Source organism: Pongo pygmaeus, chromosome 3 (assembly GCF_028885625.2).
Source record: "Pongo pygmaeus isolate AG05252 chromosome 3, NHGRI_mPonPyg2-v2.0_pri, whole genome shotgun sequence".
In the NCBI taxonomy this organism is placed as follows: Eukaryota; Metazoa; Chordata; class Mammalia; order Primates; family Hominidae; genus Pongo; species Pongo pygmaeus.
Window position 1 is genome coordinate 2,903,587 of NC_072376.2, and position 19,601 is coordinate 2,923,187.

Genomic DNA, 19,601 nt, shown 5'->3' on the forward strand with positions numbered 1-19,601 from the left:
TTTTACTTTTTGCTTTTGTTTCTAATTGGAGCTGTTTTGAGACATCCTGATTGTCAGAGAGAATGTGGATTAGAGGGAGGAGGAGGAGCTCTGGAGTCAGGCAGCCCAAGTTCAGACTCCAGCAACCCCATTACTGACTGCTTAACTGTGTTGTGCCTTATCTGCAGAAAAAATGAGTTAAAACACACATAGTAAGCAGTGATAACTTTAGCTGTGATTATTTGAAAGGGGCCTTTTGAGCAGCTTCTTCTGCAAGAGGACATCCGGAGACACAGGAATAGAAATGATCCGATCAAAGTAATTAAAGGCTTTTAACTGAGCTCTGAGGTCCCAAACAGGGCACATTCAGTCAGCCTAAAGCTGTGAAGAAGAACCTTCAACATAAGGTGGGTGTTCTCTTTTCGGGTGGTGAAGAACTGTGTCATTAGGCTAGTACTGTAAGCAGTGTGGGGTTAGAACTTAACTACGGTTGTGTTTGGGAGATAGCGCCAGATGTTGGGCTCCCTCCTGCCAGTAGATAACAGGGATTTCCTTTGCATTGGCTGGTGCTGCAGCCTTCCAGTATTGCAGGTTTCCAGGTGTTTGTAATGAATTTCTGGCCAGGGCGTCCATGTGTCTTGGTGCTGGCCAGGGTGTGTGCTGACTGCTGCACTGTTCCCAGCCCTCTGCCTGGATTTAGTCATCAGTGTCGGAGCCCCCGAGTCTGTTTACAATCTTGTTACTCTTTCCAGTGAAGTCTCCACCTTCTGTTTCCCTGCGTATTTCCTGACGATGCAGTTTCATTTTGGATGCAGACCTCTTGGAGCCCTTTGTCCCAGGGAAGTTAGATGTCCCTTGTAGCAAATACTCTACTTCGGGAATAAACAGTCTCAGTTGAGCACCTCCTATGTATGAAACACTCCCCCAGGGCCCTTGTACAAACATGAGTTAGAAATGTATCGTCCCTGTATTTCACAGGCCCATAGACCAGTGATGGAGCAAGCATGTACGCAGATAATTTATCCGCATTTGGTTTGGTCCTGTTTGAAAGTGGCCGTGGGAGGGGTGGGAATGGTGTATGTTGACACACAGGAGGCCAGGTGCCAGGCTTGGGGCGTGGGGAACCTTCACAGAGCAGGAAGCATTTGAGTTGGATATTGAGAATGAGTGGGGGCTGAAAGGTTTACAATAGAGAGAATAGTTAAATTAGGTAATTAAAAATGTGTGGAACACCTGCTGGGTGCCAGGTACTGCGTGTAAAATCAGAGGAAGGTTGACTGCACTCACTCTGCTGTCTTTTCTGTGCTACTCCCTAAAGCTCAGTAGGTGTTTATTCACCAGGTGACTGCTGCCTTCCCCAAGCCACCTGACAGACACATGTTTTACCTCTGAAATCATCTCCATGAAGCTTTCCTGACAGCCCCTCTGTATGAGTTTCCTAGGGCTGCTGTAACAAAGTGCCACAGACCAGGGGCTTAAACAAACAGTAATGTGTCATCTCACAGTTCTGGAGGCTGGAAGTCTAAGATCAGGGTGTGGGCAGGGCTGGTTCCTCCCGAGGCTGTGAGGGAGAATGGGCCCCATCCTCTCTCTAGCTTGGTAGTCAGCAGTCCTTGGCGTTCCTTGGCTTGAGGAAGCACTGCCTCAACCTCTGCGTTCATCTACACTTAGTTCTCCCTGTGCGTGTCTCTTTGTCCCCATGTTCCATTTTATAAGGACATAAGTCATTTTGGATTAGGTCTGTCTTGTGGACCCCATCTTAACTAATTACATCTGTAGCGACCTTATTTCCAAATAAGGGCATATTCTGAGGAACTGGGGGTTAGGGCTTCAACATGTGAATTTTGGGGAGTAGACACAGTTCAACTCATAACATCCTCTCTCTGTTTTTTCTATCTCCCATTCATGGATACTTTTCCCCTGCTGATATACGGTAAGTGGAGTTCTGTCATGCACTAAGAGAATTTTGTTTGTCATCTCCTGCTCTTCATATTTTTCAGTCTCTGGTGCCTTGCATGTAATGTGGAAAGTGTCTCCAGTGCAAATTTATTATGCGTCAGGAGTTAGTAGAAATAAGGGAAGATATTGCAGAGATCACCTCTCTTCTTGGTCTCCTATTGACAATTCCAAAGCCTCTCTGGAGTTGGGTGCCAGGTGGCCAAGGACACTACCAGGGGATACCACTTTCATTATCTCCTTTTTCCCATGGAGCAGTAATTCATTATTAGCTGACAATCAAAGAGCATTAGAAATCTGACAATATCCTTTGGGTCCTCTAGCAGGCATTTTACACAGAGGCTTTCTTTAATGGCTCTCTTCTTCCTAGTTTCAGCCTTAAGTTTTCATGTTCCAGCTTTAGGGATTCAAAAGTAAATCATGTGAATGCTGGGAATAGTTACTGTTAGCAAAGATGTCTGCCAGAAGGGAGATGCCGATAAATAATTGAATCTGTCCAAACGTTTCAGAATTCCCTCATTATATATTTGAGAGAAGCAAAAATTTGTCTGGTTTCTAACCTGAGGTTTAGTTACACATTAATAAAGATGGATCATCCCGGGGCTGCAGTACTTCTGCTAAGAAAGAATATTCCAGCATACCCTTTGTTATTTCCAGGTCAGTAAATAATGTACTAGGCAGAGTGGTGTTTTCTGGGACATTAGAAAAGGGATGTTATTTGGACTAAATAGTGCTGTTCGGTCAGGATTTTCTTCAGTGCTATTTAGCAAACGAACTGTCCTTAGTCTGTCCAGCTAGCAAGAATTTGTATAATGCAACAGAGTACTTTACAGTTTTCACACTTTAAATGTCACATGAGGGGTTCTTCACTAGGCTCCTGGAACCTAGTCTAGCAAAATTAGAGGAAAGGCCCTAAGGAGACTTATCTCTGTTAAGAGAAAAAGTTAACATTTTCAGGCTAAATAGTTGAATCTACTGAGATAACAAATAATGTCTACTATTTCAACCCTCCAAAGATTGAAGAGTGTTAGGATTGTCATTTGTGTTTTTTTGTGGGGTAGTTGAATAAAGTTGGGCAGCTAAAATTTTCAGTTCCATGTGCCTCCTAAACAAAAAACAAAGTAAGTAGTTTGCGAATTGACTGCAGACAAAATAGAAACTGTGCTGCATGCCGTTTTTTTGTAAACAGATGACATTTTCTTTCTTTTTTTTTTTGAGCCGGAGTCTCGCTCTGTCACCCAGGCTGGAGTGCAGTGGCGTGATCTTGGCTTACTGCAATCTCTGCCTTCCGGGTTCATGCCATTCTCCCGCCTCAGCCTCCCGAGTAGCTGGGACTACAGGTGTGTGTGCGCCACCACACCCGGCTAATTTTTTTTTGTATTTTTAGTAGAGACGGGGTTTCACCGTGTTAGCCAGGATGGTCTTGATCTCCTTACCTCGTGATCCACCCTCCTCGGCCTCCCAAAGTGCTGTGATTACAGGCGTGAGCCACTGTGCCCAGCCAACAGATGACATTTTCTAACCAGGCACATGCCATCCAATTTACCTGTCGATCATACCATTGTATAAAGCAGCAGAACTGAAGGGGAAATATGATTGTTAAACACACCGAATTGCTTTTATGTTATTTGAGATAGTTGGTGTAAGTGTCTTGACTTTTTATATTTGGAAACATTAAATAAAAACAAATAAATTTTTTAAAAAGGGATGTTAATCTTAAGATGGCTGTTCATCCTGATCTTAGTAGTATCAGTCTGAAAAAGCATGCTGAAATATCTTCGTCTGAAGGCAGGCAGAGACCAGCTCATGTAAGGTCTGGAGGTGCTTTCTTCTGAGAGCAAGAAGAATCACGGAGTGTTTCAAACACATACGAAATAGACAGCATGGTGTGATGAGTCCTGCTCTAACCTTCATCCAGTGTCAGTGGTTAGCTCATGGCTAGTCTTATGTAACTTCATTTCCCCTTCCCCCCATATAAGTTTTAGGCACATTTCAGATGTCATCTTATCCAGAAACATTTCTGTATCTAATATAATCATAGTAATACTACACCTAAAATGTAAAACTAATTTCTTAATACCATCAAAATCTAGCTAATGTTCAAATTTCTAGTTGTCTCAAATGTCACTTTCAGATTTTTATTTTACAGTTTGTTATCAATCAGGATCCTGCTAAGGTCCACATATTAGTTCTCAGATTTTAAGCAGAGGAGTGAGTGACATGATCTGACTTACATTAAAACTCTCTATGGCCAAGTTTTAGAGAATGGATTGCTGTGGGGGTTGTTAAGAGACTGGAAGTAGAGAAACCAATTAGGAGGCTGTTGAGTGTCCAGGAGGTGAGTGATGACAACTTGGATTTGAGTGACATCTGGGGGATGGGAGATGTGGAGGAAGCAGATGTCACTTGGGCAGGCCATACTTATTTGTCATGGTTCATCCAGACTTTTGTTTTCTGTTGTCTGTGTTTATTTGAAAATATTGTTCCCAAAGATTTCATTAATTTAGCTATCAATATATTGATGGTGAAATCTTAAAATGTATTACATAAGTAAAATCAAAGCAACATTATAGAATATTGAGATGGAGAAGCATTCATCCATACTTTAATCAACTTACTCAAATGTATTCCAACTTATGTGCCATTATATCATTTTGCCAGTGTATAATTATGGCATTACATAATAGAATAAGAAATATAGTTTTCCACTTAATATGTTTTATACTCTTTTATCTGCATTATGCTAAAGAGTCTGTAGTTACATGATATTGTATCAAGCAGATTTTAATGTTTATGTTACATTTATTTATTTGAGTCAGGTCTTGCTCTGTCACCCAGGCTGGAGTGTAGTGGTGCCATCATGGCTCTCTGCAGCCTTGACCTCCCAGCTCAAGTGATCCTCTCTCCTCAGACTCCTGAGTAGCTGGGACTACAGGCGTGTGCCATCACTCCTGGCTAATTTTTTTGATTTTTTTTGTTGAGATGCAGTCTTTACTATGTAAGCTAGACAGCTTGGAACTCCTGGGCTCAAGCGATCTTCCCGCATCAGCTTCTCAAAGTGCTGGAATTACAGGCATGAGCCACCACACCTGACCTGTTCCTACTTTTAAAATTATTTTATTTTAAATTAGTTTAAATTTATTTTAAGATACTATGAAAAATGTTCCAGAAGTTAGTTTTTTGCATGTTTTTCCCTTTCTCTCTCTTTTTTAACTTTTTGATTAAATAATTTTTTTTTTTTTTTTTTTTAAGATGGAGTCTTACTCTGTTGTTCAGGCTGGAGTGCAGCGGCATGACTCAGCTCACTACAACCTTTGCCTCCTGGGTTGGAGTAATTCTTGTGCCTCAGTCTCCTGAGTAGCTGAGATTACAGGTGTGCGCCCCCACGCCCAGCTAATTTTTGTATTTTTAGTAGAAACAGGGTGTCACCATGTTGCCCAGGCTGGTCTCAATCTCCTGAGCTCAGGCATCCACTTGCCTCGGCCTCCCAAAGTGCCAGGATTACGGACATGCACCACTATACCCAGCAAATAATAACTTCTTTGTAGAGATTTTACTTGGAAACTAAGTTGATGAAACCTGAAGTCGTAATTGATAAAAATGAAGGACAGGTTTCTACTGCAAAGTAGAATTAGGCTTAATCTTGATTATTGGGCTCAGAATGTGTGTACTTTGATTTTGATTTACATTTATAGACTTCCTTATTGAAGGAATGGAGCATGTATATACCTGGCCTGCAGTGTTTATCTTATCCCATTCACACAGCAATTTGTAACTAGGAGAAAGTAATACCTGCCTTATCTTAAATATGTTGGTTTCACAAAGATTCCTGTCTTTCACTGTCTTCTGGGAACCAGGAAATAGCTATAGTTACCTCTAAAATATACCCTCATATCCTTATTTACCGACGAAAATGGCTTATAATTGGGACTCATAATGATTTTCTTTGGTCTTTTATTGTTTTTGAAACACTGAAGCAGAACATTGTTATTATTGGCTCAGAATGTTCAGCTTCAATTACATCTAATGAGGAAATATTGCCAGATAACTATTATTGTTTTGTTCTTTGGTCATTCTTTTGGAAGGTTTACAGTAAATAGATTGGGTAACCAGAAAAAATTAAACAATTTAAAGGATGTAAATAGAGAAGAGTAAGTTTCAGAGATTCCACTTAGGCTGGGCTCGTGCCTGTAATCCCAGCACTGTGGATGTCTGAGACAGGAGGATCACTTGAGCCCAGGAGTTTGAGACCAGTCCGGGCAACATAGTGAGACCTCATCTCTACCAAAGAACTAAAAAAAAAAATAGCCAGGTGTGGTGATGTGGGCCTGTAGTCTCAGCTATTCAGGAGGCTGAGGCAGTGGGATCACTTGAGCCCAGAAGTTCCAGGCTGTAGTGAGCTATGATTGCACCACTGCGTTCCAGCCTGGGTGGCAGAATGAGGCTCTGTCTCAAAAACAAAGAGAAAAAAGATTCCACTGAGGTCATTAGTTCGTTTATTCTATGTTGATGTTTAGTCCCCAATTGTTTTCATGTTTTGCCTTTAAGTTCTTGAAGTAGTGGCTGGGTGCGGTGGCTCACGCCTGTAATCCCAGCACTTTGAGAGGCCTAGGCGGGTGGATCACCTGAGGTCAGGAGTTCGAGACCAGCCTGGCCAACATGGTGAAACTCTGTCTCTACTAAAAATACAAAAATAACCTGGGTGTGGTGGCACGTGCCTGTAATCATAGCTACTCAGGAGGCTGAGGCAGGAGAATCGCTTGAACCTGGGAGGCAGAGGTTGCAGTGAGCCGAGATCACGCCACTGCACTCCAGCATGAGCGACAGAGTGAGACTGTCTCAAAAAAAAAAAAAAAAGAAAGAAATACTGCCACTTTAAGCATATTTTTATCTTATCTTTACATTTAGAACAGAAATATCAAATTGATCTTTTTCTTAAAAAAAAAAACACTAATTTCTTCAACTGATTCTTTGGCTGTTGGTTCCACAATAAAAATATCTTTTTTGCATAATAAACTCTACTTTATAGGCTTGTTATCCAAAGTGTGGTTCAAGTTCAGCGCATTGGTATCACTTGGGAACTGATGAGACATGCAGAATTTCAGGCCCCACTCCAGACCTAATGAATCTTAATTTGTATATTAATTTAATTCCCAGGTGGTTCATATGCACATTTGAAAGCTAATAGGGCGTGGTGGCTCATGCCTGTGATCCCAGCACTTTGGAAGGCCAAGGTGAGAGGATTGCTTGAGGCCAGGAGTTTGAGACCAGCCTGTACAACTCGGGGATACCCCCATCTCTACAAAATTTTTTTAAAAATTAGCTAGGCGTGGCGGTGCACGCTGGTAGTCCCAGCTGCTTGGGAGGCTTAGGTGGAAGGATCACTTGAGCCTGGGAGGTTGAGGTTGCAGTGAGCTGTGACTGGGCCACTGCCCTCCAGCCTCGGTGGCAGAACAAGACCCTGTTCCCCTCCCCCTGAGAAAAGAATGGAATGTCAGTAGCCATATTCACAGAATTTTAAATTTGAGCCATCTTGGCATGTTAGGTTATTAACAAACTGAGCATCTTGACATGGCCGGTACCTGCCACTGTTCTTTTAACCAGAAAGCAGCTGTTAGGAACATTTACCATTCTGTGAGTTATGTGTGAGCGGCTTCTCTTTTGTTGATCTGTTTGGGGGATCCTTTGCAAAACCACTGCTGGTACCTTATGGGGAAAAAAAAAATCAGAAATCAAATTTCTTTTGGAATAAACTGTGCTGTTCTTAGCAGATCTTGTCTGTGTGGAACAAATCATGTCTGTAAAGAATCACGTGGTCAAAAGTTTAATATTTAGTTCTTTTTGGATTTGTCAGAGGACTTAATTGCTTTGTTAGATTGTTCTCTTGTTCTCTTCTTTGGAACAATGGCCAGGACAAAACACAGCATTGGTTAGTGGGAGGGTGGGAGGTGGTTGATCAGCCATGTGCCTCTGAGGCCACAAAGAAGCCTCGCAGGTCATGGTTTCCACTGTCAGTTGGTCATTACATCCTCCTGTTGAAGATTGTGTTTACCAAGCTCATGTGCTCATCATGAAACACTGTTAGACATTGATTTGAAAACAATAATTTCTTTTATTTTCATTCTGTAGGAACCTAGAAAGATTGTACAATGAATGGTGATTCTCGTGCTGCGGTGGTGACCTCACCACCCCCGACCACAGCCCCTCACAAGGAGAGGTACTTCGACCGGGTAGATGAGAACAACCCAGAGTACTTGAGGGAGAGGAACATGGCACCAGACCTTCGCCAGGACTTCAACATGATGGAGCAAAAGAAGAGGGTGTCCATGATTCTGCAGAGCCCTGTGAGAAGAGAAGTCTTTTCTCTGACCAAATGTCATCTTTCCTTTTCTAATACTTCAGGTCTTATGCCCTGTTGTATGAGTGGCATAGTTCATTGATCTTATCACAGGAAATCAGTGCCTTGAGTATATGTATATGGTTGTTGAAAGAATTCAGTTTAGTTCATGTTATCAGACATTGTAAATAAAAAATCTTCAGTGTCGTAAAGGATAGGAAGTGTTGATTTCTCCTTTTTACTCTTGTAACTTTTCTAGAGGTTATTTATACATTGGGGCAATTTTTAAATTACAATTTAAAAAATACCTAGCTTAGGCTGGGTGCGTCGGCTCACACTTGTAATCCCAGCACTTTGGGAGGCCGAGGTGGGTGGATCACTTGAGGTCAGAAGTTCGAGACCAGGCTGGCCATCATGGTGAAACCCTGTCTCCATTAAAAATACAAAAATTGGCCAGGCACGGTGGCTCACGCCTGTAATCCCAGCACTTTAGGAGGCCGAGATGGGTGGATCACGAGGTCAGGAGATTGAGACCATCCTGGCTAACACGGTGAAACCCCATCTCTACTAAAAATACAAAAAAAAAAAATTAGCCGGGCGTAGTGGCGGGCGCCTGTAGTCCCAACAACTCGGTGGGCTGAGGCAGGAGAATGGCGTGAACCTGGGAGGCAGAGCTTGCAGTGAGCCGAAATCGCACCACTGCACTCCAGCCTGGGCGACAGAGTGAGACTCCGTCTCAAAAAAAACCCAAAACAAAACAAAAACAAAAATTAGCCGGGCATGGTGGCGCATGCCTGTAATCCCAGCTACTTGGGCGGCTAAGGCAGGAGAATCGCTTGAAACCGGGAGGCGGAGGTTGCAGTGAGCGGAGATTGTGCCACTGCACTCCAGCCTGGGCAACAGAGCGAGACTCTGTCTCAAAAACAAAACAAAACAAAAAAACCCTAGCTCAGTCCTGGGTGTATAGTCGGCCTTAACAGTACCTGCTAATTGATTGATACCTTTAGTTAGAGTCAGCATTTTGAGCCACAGTCAGGCCCAACTGAATGTTTTCCAGATTGCACCTTTAGTCAGGTCGTTGTATCTGCGTAGTTTTCTCATGTTGGTGCTGCCGCCTTTGTGTGTGCTTCATCCTTTTTTGTCCCTTCTTCTTCTGATTTGTTCTTACTGTGCCCCTTCATACCAGGGGAGTGTCATTTGTCAGAAGTTTATTGATTTTCTTAAAAAAAAAAATGTTGATTGTCTCTTATGTGCTGTTTGAGGAACTGGGCATTTAGCAGTAAACTAGACATACAAGGCCTTTAGTAGATTTTGTTTAGTTGTTGTTACTGAGGTATAACTTACATAAAGTACACAAATCTTAAGTATATAGCTTGGTGAATTTTGACATAAATGTAGCTTGTATAACTACTCAGATCAAGTCTCGGACTTTACGTTCTAGTTGAAAGAAATAAACAATAAAGAACAAGCAGGAGGGCAATGCAGAAAGCAGTAGGATGATTAGATTAAGTGTGACTGCGGTCAGAAAGGCCGTTCTCGGGAGGGAAGGTTTAATCTGAACTCAATGACAGGAAGGAGCCAGTCTTTCAAGAATCAAGAGGGGGCCGGGTATGGGTGCTTGGCTGGGCATGGTGGCCCATGCCTGTAATCCCAGCACTTTGGGAGGCCAAGGCAGTGGATCACTTGAGCCCAGGAATTCGAGACCAGCCTGGTGAAACCCCATCTCTACAAAAAATATAAAAATTTGCTGGGCGTGGTGGCGTGCCCCTGCAATCCCAGCTACTCAAGAGGCTGAGGTGGGAGGATCACTCAAGCTGAGGCTGCAGTGAGTTGTGATCGTGCCAGTGCACTCCAGCCTGGGTGACTGAGTGAGACCCTGTCTCCAAAAAAAAAAAAAAAAAAAAAGAGGCATGTTCCCAGCTGAGGAACCAGCTAACATGAAATTCCTAGGATAGGGATGGGCTTGATGAGCCCACAGAGGCAGAAGGCAGCCAGTGTAGTTCGGCCTGGGAGTGGCAGAGTGAGGTGCAGTGAGGTTGGAGAGAGAGAAGGGAGCAGATCCTGGAAGGCTGTGTATGCTGAGATTGAGAGTTTCCATTGCATTGTGTGTGTGTGGCAGAGTCATTGGAGGGCTGCAGACAGGGAAAGGACAAACAGTATTTTAAAGAAAATTATTCTGGGTTTGGTTTAGAGAGAGAATTGGCTGGGGCAAGAGAAAAAGCTGTTGTCCAAATGAGAGATCATGGCTGCTTGGGCCAAGGTGGCGTAGTAGAGGTAGGAAGAGGTAGATTTGTATGGCTTTCATTTTGAAGGTAGTATGAGTAGGACTTGCTGATGGATGGGGTGGAAGAAGTGAAAGGGAAAAAAAGAATCAGGATAACACCAAGACTTTTGGCTTGAGCAGTTTTCTTACATAAAAACAACAAGAAGCTAAGTAAAAATGACTTGGGATAGTTAAGAAACTCATAGCACCTAGTGTGTGCCAGGCATTGTTCTAGCCACTGGGGATGCAGAGATAAGAGGGTAAAGTTCCCGCCCACAGGTTGTTTAGAACACAGTAAGCATCAAGGCTGGGCGTGGTAGCTCATACCTGTAGTCCCAGTGCTTTGGGAGGCTGAGATAGGAGGATCACTTGAGCCTAGGAGTTTGAGGCTGCAGTGAGCTATGATTGCACCACTGCACTCCAGCCTGGGGCTTGAGGTTTTGCCAGATGGTTTAGTAGAGTTGGAGATGTTAGCAAGAAAGTGATTACAATGTAATCATTACAATGGATCTAAGCCAGTGAGGGAGTTCAGAACAGGGGAGGTGAGCCAAGGTGAGAAGGTGTTAGGGTGATGAATGGATGGAAGAAAGTGTGAGCTGGATGCTAGGAGGGGGTGGTTGCAGGGCACATACTTGGCTTTGGGATTGAAGAGGGCCATGGTTACTAGGAATGAGCAGGTGTAGTGCTGACCATGGTCGTGGGAGCCTGAGGTGGGTTGGATGACAGGGTCTTTGGAGGAGAGGAGGTCCGAAAGCTGAGAGGTATGGAGGGTCCCAAACTGAGGGTATGGATGTTGAACCAGAAAGAGTTATGATCAAAGTAGCACACACAAGGTCCTTAGGCTAGTGGCAGCTGGCTGGAGCCAGACATTAAGATCCAGATTGGTGGCTCCAGGCCCTCACTCAGGACTAAGCTCAGCTCTGTGCCACATGTCCTTTCTGCACGTACAGGTCGTCTGAAATGCTGTTTATGCATAGGGCTCCTGTGCTGTGGTTTTCTTCTTTTTGTGTCTTCCTTACCAAGCTTCAAGTTTCTGGATGGCAAGGACCATATTATTTATCAGTATGTATATCTTTAGTGCCTAAAACAGCACCTGGTACTTAGTAGTGTGTGTCGAATTGAGCTTTCCGTAGATCTTTATGTGGATTTGAAAACCATTGAAATAGATCTTTTGAATTTTCAGACTGAGGGATCCTGAAGGCAAGGAGCTTCTTTAATTTAGCTTTTGCTTCTCCTGTGACCAGCACTGTCTGTGATGTTCAGGAGATGCCATCTGTATCTCTTACTATCCATCTTTTGTTTTTGAGATGGAGTCTCTCTCTGTCGCCCAGGCTGGAGTGCAGTGGCGTGATCTTGGCTCACTGTAGCCTCCATCTCCCAAGTTCAAATGATTCTCCTGCCTCAGCCTCCTGAGTAGCTGGGATTACAAGCGTGCACCACCATACCCAGCTCGCCGCAACCTCCTCCTCCTGGGTTCAAGTGATTCTCCTGCCTCAGCCTCCCAAGTAGCTAGGATTACAGGCACGAGCTTCCATGCCCGGCTAACTTAATTTTATTTTTAGTAGAGACGAGGTTTCACCATGTTGGCCAGGCTGGTCTCGAACTCCTGACCTCAAGTGATCCGCCTCCCTTGGCCTCCCAAAGTGCTGGGAGTTACAGGTGGAAGCCACTGCGCCCGGCCTGTCTTTATTTGCACATATCTCCCTTTCTCTCTCATTGCATTGTGCTTTGATAACAAAGATGGCTAAATAATCGCCATGTTTTGTTTTTTTCCTTTGTTTATTTCTTGTTTGCAGTCAGAGTACCTCTCAGCTTTTCCCTTCCTCATGGATGACCACAAAATATGATCTGCGACATTATTTGCCATAGTTGGTAAATAGGGGGTCCTCAGAGGGCTCTTGACAGACGTTCTGTTCTACCCTTAGTTAACAGCAATACCTGTATTTGTTGTGTGCTTCCCCCAAGTGATAGGTACTCTTAGACTGTCCCTTGGCAGTTTCCTGCAATATGTTTTCAGCTCAAGCAGTGACAAACTAGAAGTAAATTTGATGTGGATTAACATCCAGTGAACTTACATTTTCATATTGGATATAATTTATAATTGTTTGACAAGATATTTCTTTCTTTTTTTTTTTTTTTTGAGATGGAGTTTTGCTCTGTCTCCCAGGCTGGAGTGTAGTGGCGGGATCTCAGCTCACTGCAAGCTCCGCCTCCCGGGTTCACGCCATTCTCCTGCCGCAGCCTCCCGAGTAGCTGGGACTACAGGCGCCCGCCACCACACCTGGCTAATTTTTTTGTATTTTTAGTAGAGACGGGGTTTCACCGTGTTAGCCAGGATGGTCTCGATCTCCTGACCTCGTGATCCGCCCTCCTTGGCCTCCCAAAGTGCTGGGATTCCAGGCATGAGCCACTGCGCCCAGCCAATGTATTTACTTTTAATCTTTTTCTATGTTTAGGTATGTATTTGCTGTAATAAGGACTGGTTATACTGCTTGATAACATTGTCACTCAAACATATATCAAGAGCGGTTTTATGCCATTTAAGTTTTTTTAGCTTTTCATGTTGAATGCATGCGTAGAATTCCCAGTGTATTTGATCAATCCTCTGGTGATTGAAATGTAGGATGTTTTTCCCTTTTATCAATAATGCTGGAATGAACATCCAAATGAATCAGTCTTTGAGCACTTCTTTGAATGTTTCCTTAAAATAGATTCCTAAGAGTAGAATTCCTGTTCAGAGTTTTAAGCTTTTATTGTATTAAATTACTTTCTAGAAAAGAATGTACCAGTTTATATTCTCAGCAGTAATGTGTGAGAATATCCGTTTGCCTTTCCAGCACTGGATGAAAACAAAAAATTGGTTTATGTGATAGCTACTCCTGACCCCCTGCCCAAGGAACAGAAAATAAATGGTATCTCAGTGTTTTAATATTTTTTATTAGGCTTTCTGTGAAGAATTGGAATCAATGATACAGGAGCAATTTAAGAAGGGGAAGAACCCCACAGGCCTATTGGCATTACAGCAGATTGCAGATTTTATGACCACGAATGTACCAAATGTCTACCCAGCAGCTCCGCAAGGAGGAATGGCTGCCTTAAACATGAGTGAGTAGTTCCTGATTTTTAATATATGTTCTGTAGTTTTCAGGTAAAATTTCCTGAAGATTGCTCATGTGAAATAAATGGGCATATAACTGTGTAACATAACAGAGTTGAGTATTTTGAAAATTAATGTGTTTTCGTTAGTCATAGTAAAAGATAGGCTGGAATTCTGAAATTGTCTTGAATGTTGCAGACTCCTCTTTTCTTAGCCAGTGAGACTTTTTCCGAGGCAGATGACTTTTTATGTGTCTTACCAGCCCCTACGTAGATTAAAATAAACTAATCAGAAATAATGCTGTGGAGTAGCACATCAGTTTTGCCTGGCCAGCATTTCTTACCTAGCATTCTTCACTGCTGTGTCCCAACTAGTGAGAAAGAGAAATTCTAAAAGAAAAGCCAGAGGAAAAGTACTGGATGGGTGAATGTGAGCAAAGAATGGTCAGCTGTGCAAGAATGGAGCTTTGCCATGGCAATTGAGTTTGTAAATGTTAACATGACAAAGTATCAACTAATCTGAGCCACTGCATATTGTACCTTGGATTAGTCTCTGAAGGGTCTGGTTGGATAGTCAAATCTGATTGCCTGAAATAAGGTACTGGTTTCTGTTAGATCTGCTGAGATTTGCTGTTTACCTGTCTGCTCTGTGGTATTCTTAGAAGTTGAATAGTATTCACCAGATCTGATATATATTGTAATTAATGTCTACAGAATATTAAGAATCACATTTAATCCATAACTCAAACCTCCATCCTGAAATCACATGGCCACCACCAGGAAAGTTTTCATGTGGATTCCGTTTTTTGTTGTTGTTGTTGTTGTTGTTTTTGAGACGGTGTCTTGCTCTGTCTCCCAGGCTGGAGTGCAGTGGCGTGATCTCAGCTCCCTGCAGACTACCACCTCCCAGGTTCAAGCTGTTCTCCTGCCTCAGCCTCCCGAGTAGCTAAGATTACAGGCACACACCACCACACTTGGCTAATTTTTGTATTTTTAGTAGAGACGGGTTTCGCCATGTTGGCCATGCTGGTCTCAAACTCCTGACCGAAAGTAATCCAGTCGCCTCAGCCTCCCTAAGTGCTGGGATTACGGACATGAGCCACCACACCTGGCCCATTTCTTCTGTATTAATTAGTAAGAATGTTCTGTCAGGAGAAACTTCCCTTCAGTTCTTTTGGTTACCTGGTGGTACAGTTTGTGTAGGAAAGGCAGGGTCCCTTTCCAAAATAATAAATTGGTTTCCAATCATCCTTCAGTGATGAACAATTAGTTTTTTTTTTTGTTTTTTTTTTAGTATTATTTGAATTTATGGTTTAAACATAGTCAGTGTGTTTCACATCCTTGCAGTTATTATCCGGATTTGTTGAGAACTTTCCTTCTGAATGGATGTTGAATTTTGTGAAATGCTTCTTTTCTCTCTGTTAAAATGATCCCTTAGTCTTTCTTCTTTAGTTTGTTATGGTGAATTATGTTTATTGTTTTTTGTTTGTTTGTTTTGTGTATTTATTTATTTAGAGATAAGGTCTTGCTCTTTCACCCATGCTGGAGTACAGTGGCATGATCACAGCTCACTACAACCTTGAACTCCTGGGCTTAAGGGATCCTCCACGCCTGGCTAATTTTTCTCTTTTCTTTTTTTTCTTTTTCCTTTTCTTTTTCTTTTCTTTTTTTTTTTTTGGAGACGGAGTCTTGCTGTGTCGCCCAGGCTGGAGTGCAGTGGCGCGATCTTGGCTCACTGTAAGCTCTGCCTCCCGGGTTCATGCCATTCTCCTGCCTCAGCCTCCCAAGTAGCTGGGACTACAGGCGCCCGCCACCACGTCTGGCTAATTTTTTGTATTTTTAGTATAGACAGCGTTTCACCTTGTTAGCCAGGATGGTCTCGATCTCCTGACCTTGTGATCCTCCCGCCTCGGCCTCCCAAAGTGCTGGGATTACAGGCGTGAGCAACCGCGCCCAGCCCATATTGGTTATTTCTATCTCCTTTCTTTTGTTAAGTCTGGCTAGAGGTTTATCTTATTTTATTATTTGTATTTTATTTTTAATCTTCTCGAAGATTCAACTTTTGCTTTAATCAGAAAGCCTTAAAAACACTTTTCTTCTCCGTTTAATGCTGTAAATTTCTTTTTAAGCATGATTTACTGCACCCCACAAATTTGGCTATCTTTTTGTTATTGAGTGCTAACTTAATTGTGTTAGTACTGGAAAACAGTCCTTATGAAATTGTCTTTGAAGTTTTCCAGACTTTATTGCCTAATGTGGAAGATAAGTATCTCAGAACCATTAGTATTTGATTTACATTTGATAAGAAATGTTAATATTTGAGGCTTTTTGGTAAGTCTCGCTCTGTTGCCTTGGCTATTCACAGCTGCGATCATAAGCACTACAGCCTCAAACTCATGGCTTCAAGTGATCCTCCTGCCTTAGCCTTCTGAGTAACTAGGACTACAGGCGTATACCACCACACCTGGCTGAGTTCTGTTTTTCTTTATTTCAGGTCTTGGTATGGTGACTCCTGTGAACGATCTTAGAGGATCTGATTCGATTGCATATGACAAAGGAGAGAAGTTATTACGGTGTAAATTGGCAGCATTTTATAGACTAGCAGATCTCTTTGGGTGGTCTCAGCTTATCTACAATCATATCACGGTGAGTATTAAATGGGCTAGTAACTGAAAGATAAATGAAATATTTTGTGTCTGGCACCACCTCTTTCCATTTAGGAGAAGAGGGAAGCAGGCTCAGCTTCAGTAAGTCTTGGAATACCTCTTCTGATTCCTGACTACAGAGTCTAATAACCTGAGAATCAGCCAGTTTGGGTTAAAAGTTACAGGAACAGCAGTTCTTGAAAATTTCTTTCTTGTGTGCTAACCTAATAAAACAACTAAGTGTTTACCAGATTATACACAGTTTCTAAAATTATTTTTATGCTTAAAAACCTAAGAATGATGATGTTTTATTTTCTTAGTCTGACCAAAGCCTTCCATCTCTCAAACTTATTTCTTCAGCTACTACAGTTTTAACTATTTTTCAACATTATTAGGATCTCTTTTCCTTCATTCTGGGTATCTGCTTTCTCTGGACCAAGTGCTTTTCTAACTGTGGTTGTATCAGTGGACAACATGAGTCCTTCCCTTGTGGACAGTCACTTCTTCATCCCAATCCATTAGCCTATTCTTCACTCCCTATTTTGTCCATCTTGTATTTCATGGTCCCTCATTTCAGCAATACTCTGCCAATCCTGTACTATCCCTCCCAGCTTCTGAGTAGCCAAATCCTGCTGTGGAAGTCCTCCCACCAGAGCCCATTGCCTTTCTCCATAGATTCACAACCCAAATCTCAAATGGACCCATGACTTAGCCTAGCAACCATAACTCATCTCTCTTACAACCTTACTGATATTTAAGCCCTCTCTACTATCTTTGAGACTCCTGACCTCCTTCTTCCACCAAATGACCTCATCATGTCACAGAAAAAATGGGTACCCTTACTGACATTTGTAGCCATTCTGTACTCTTGACCACCTGTTATAATGTCTTGCCTTCTGCCTGTGGCCAGACTTTGCTCCCCTGGCTTGGAATTCCACCCTCCCTGCCTTCTTTTTTTTGAGACGGAGTCTCTCTCTGTCGCCCAGGCTGGAGTGCAGTGGCCCAATCTCGGCTCACCGCAAGCTCCGCCTCCAGGGTTCACACCATTCTCCTGCCTCAGCCTCCCGAGTAGCTGGGACTACAGGCGCCCACCACCACGCCCGGCTAATTTTTTGTGTTTTTAGTAGAGACGGGGTTTCACCGTGTTAGCCAGGATGGTCTCGATTTCCTGACCTTGTGATCCGCCTGCCTCGGCCTCCCAAGGTGCTGGGATTACAGGCATGAGCCACCCTGCCCGGCCCCTACCTGCCGTCTTAGATTTACGGTGCATTGCCAGGGTTCTTCTGTTCCTTCACTCTTTTGTAGAGATAGCTTCTTCCTTTGAACTGCTTCCTTCCTTTGGTTTTAAAACTTGTTCCAGTCTTCTGTTTTTTTCATGTAATTTCTTTTAAAAGATATTTTAAATTGTTAATACAGTGCCTGCTTTTTGTATCAAGTGTACCTTATGCAGATGTCTAAAGAAAAAGTCATAATTCCACCAATACTTCCGTCTCTCTTGAGGCAGGCAGTGTGTGCGCTGTTCAGATTGCTGCAATGTTTCCTCCGTACTCACACACACATAGGTTTTTCTACACCTGGACTCATAACCAGCGGTGCTTCGTTAAGCTCCATTCTGGACTCAGAGGAATGCTAAGCCTCCTGAGGTGACAGTCTGGAGCTCACCTTGTGATTAGTGTGTTGTGCCTCTGGGACTTGATATTGGTCTCTGCCAGAGAGACTGAGTTGCCTTCTATCCATCTGTTCTTGTTTCCACTTAAATGAACTTTTCAAAATGCAAGCCTTACCATGTCATGCTCTTGTGTGCAGCACACTCACTCTGTGTAGAATGTCACCGCTGCTTTATTCCCCTGTAGCAGTTACCCCCATCCATTCTGTATGTTTAGCTGTTGCTGTCCCTCTCTGCCCACAGGAATATAAATTCCATAGGGAGAGCCTCGGTTGTGGTCCCTGCTGTGGCCCTGGGACCCATGGCACAGAGTAGGCATGCAGTAAACTTAGGTGAAAGACTGAATGAAACCCCCGGCTGAACTGAAATTACCTCAGTAAAGTTGTGAACAAGAGCTCGCTGGGACGTTTTGACATTTGATTCGTGGGTCCTGTTAGCCTAGCACAAATGCCAGCTCCCTTCCTGGTGCCTGCAGGGAAATTGCTGGCCTCTGTCATCTAATTATACTTGACAGAATGCTCTGGTGGAGATTTAGTGCTAAATGGTTGCCTGAAGATTAGTGCCATGAAAATGTTACAGCTGTGATCGGAAATGTAATCCCTAGCTGTAATAACAGCTTCACGTTCTTTGCAGGTTTTAAAATGCTGTTTGCCTAGTCCTATTTTGAATGCTGATTAAATAAGTTTGAATTGGTTAAATTGCTTGTTTTCTCCTCCTTTAATTGTTTAAGAATTGGCAAAAGTGAAAAAGTGTTTTCTCTTCCGTAAATTATCTCCATGGGGCTTAATATTGAGTAAAAAGAAATGCAAGTTACCTAAAATGTTTCCTATGTCTTATAAACTAGAACTAGAGAATCTTTAAGGAAGAAAGGTTTTGGTTTATTTTGTTTTACTATTATGGCATCCCTTTCTTATTTACAATCTAGGTATGGTACAGACGCTTAACAGAAAAGCAAATACTAACAGTATCAACAAAAAGTGACAGCAGGTCATTCTGCCCTTTCTTTGAAAGAGGGTCATAGGGATTTTCTGCTAAAGGGATTTAAAATTGCTAACAGGTGTTAGAAGATTGGAGATGATTGTCTGAAATAGATCTTTAAGATTGCATTGGATTTGGAGAAGTGTTTGTGGGGGCTGGGGGGAGGGGGACAAGACAGGGTGGCCCAGTTAGCCCAGTGGACTGGGCTTCCTCTCTCGGTGGCACTTAGCTGATGGCTTGGCCTGCCCATCCTTATGTCAGTGGAACGCTGTCAAGGCTTCACACCTGCAGAACCTGGCAGGTGCTTGTTCAACTCCATTCTGGATTCCAGAGAATGCTAAGCTTCTGAGGTGATGGTCTGGACCCACCTTTGTGACCAGTGCCCTGTGCTTCAGGGACGTGATAGTGGTCTCCTCTGGAGGTACTGAATTGGGTACTGCATTGGTCTGCAACAGGAGAGTCTCATTCTTCATACACAGAGAAGGGGCAGTACATGTGTGGGAAGAGACACAGGGAGAGCAGTGCTGGTCTGACGGGGAGGGACCACTGCAGAGGAAACTGACTTCAAAATGTCCTTCTCTATTTTTACTTGATGTTTGTAATTTTGCACTTTCTCCTTTTTGCTTTAGATTCAGAGAATTGAATGTTTTAAGCCTTTAAAATTAAAATATGTATTAATAG

At 42.9% G+C, this 19,601-nt stretch overlaps 1 protein-coding gene across 12 annotated transcripts in view; it reads left to right on the forward strand.

Moving 5' to 3' along the window:
* The window catches only part of ADD1 (adducin 1), an 87,329-nt gene that overhangs the window by 24,861 nt on the left and 42,867 nt on the right, over nt 1-19,601 (forward strand). For 8 of the 12 annotated variants that reach the window (XM_054486604.1, XM_054486599.1, XM_054486605.1 and 5 more), the window contains exons 2-4: nt 8,065-8,279; nt 13,478-13,640; nt 16,126-16,277. In XM_054486604.1, coding sequence (XP_054342579.1) covers nt 8,085-8,279; nt 13,478-13,640; nt 16,126-16,277 — 510 coding nt within the window. In that variant the 5' untranslated portion in view covers nt 8,065-8,084. Of the gene's footprint in view, nt 1-5,187; nt 5,309-8,064; nt 8,280-13,477; nt 13,641-16,125; nt 16,278-19,601 lie in introns of all 12 variants that reach the window. The other 4 variants (XM_063664429.1, XM_063664427.1, XM_063664428.1 and 1 more) reach the window with 1 other exon arrangement.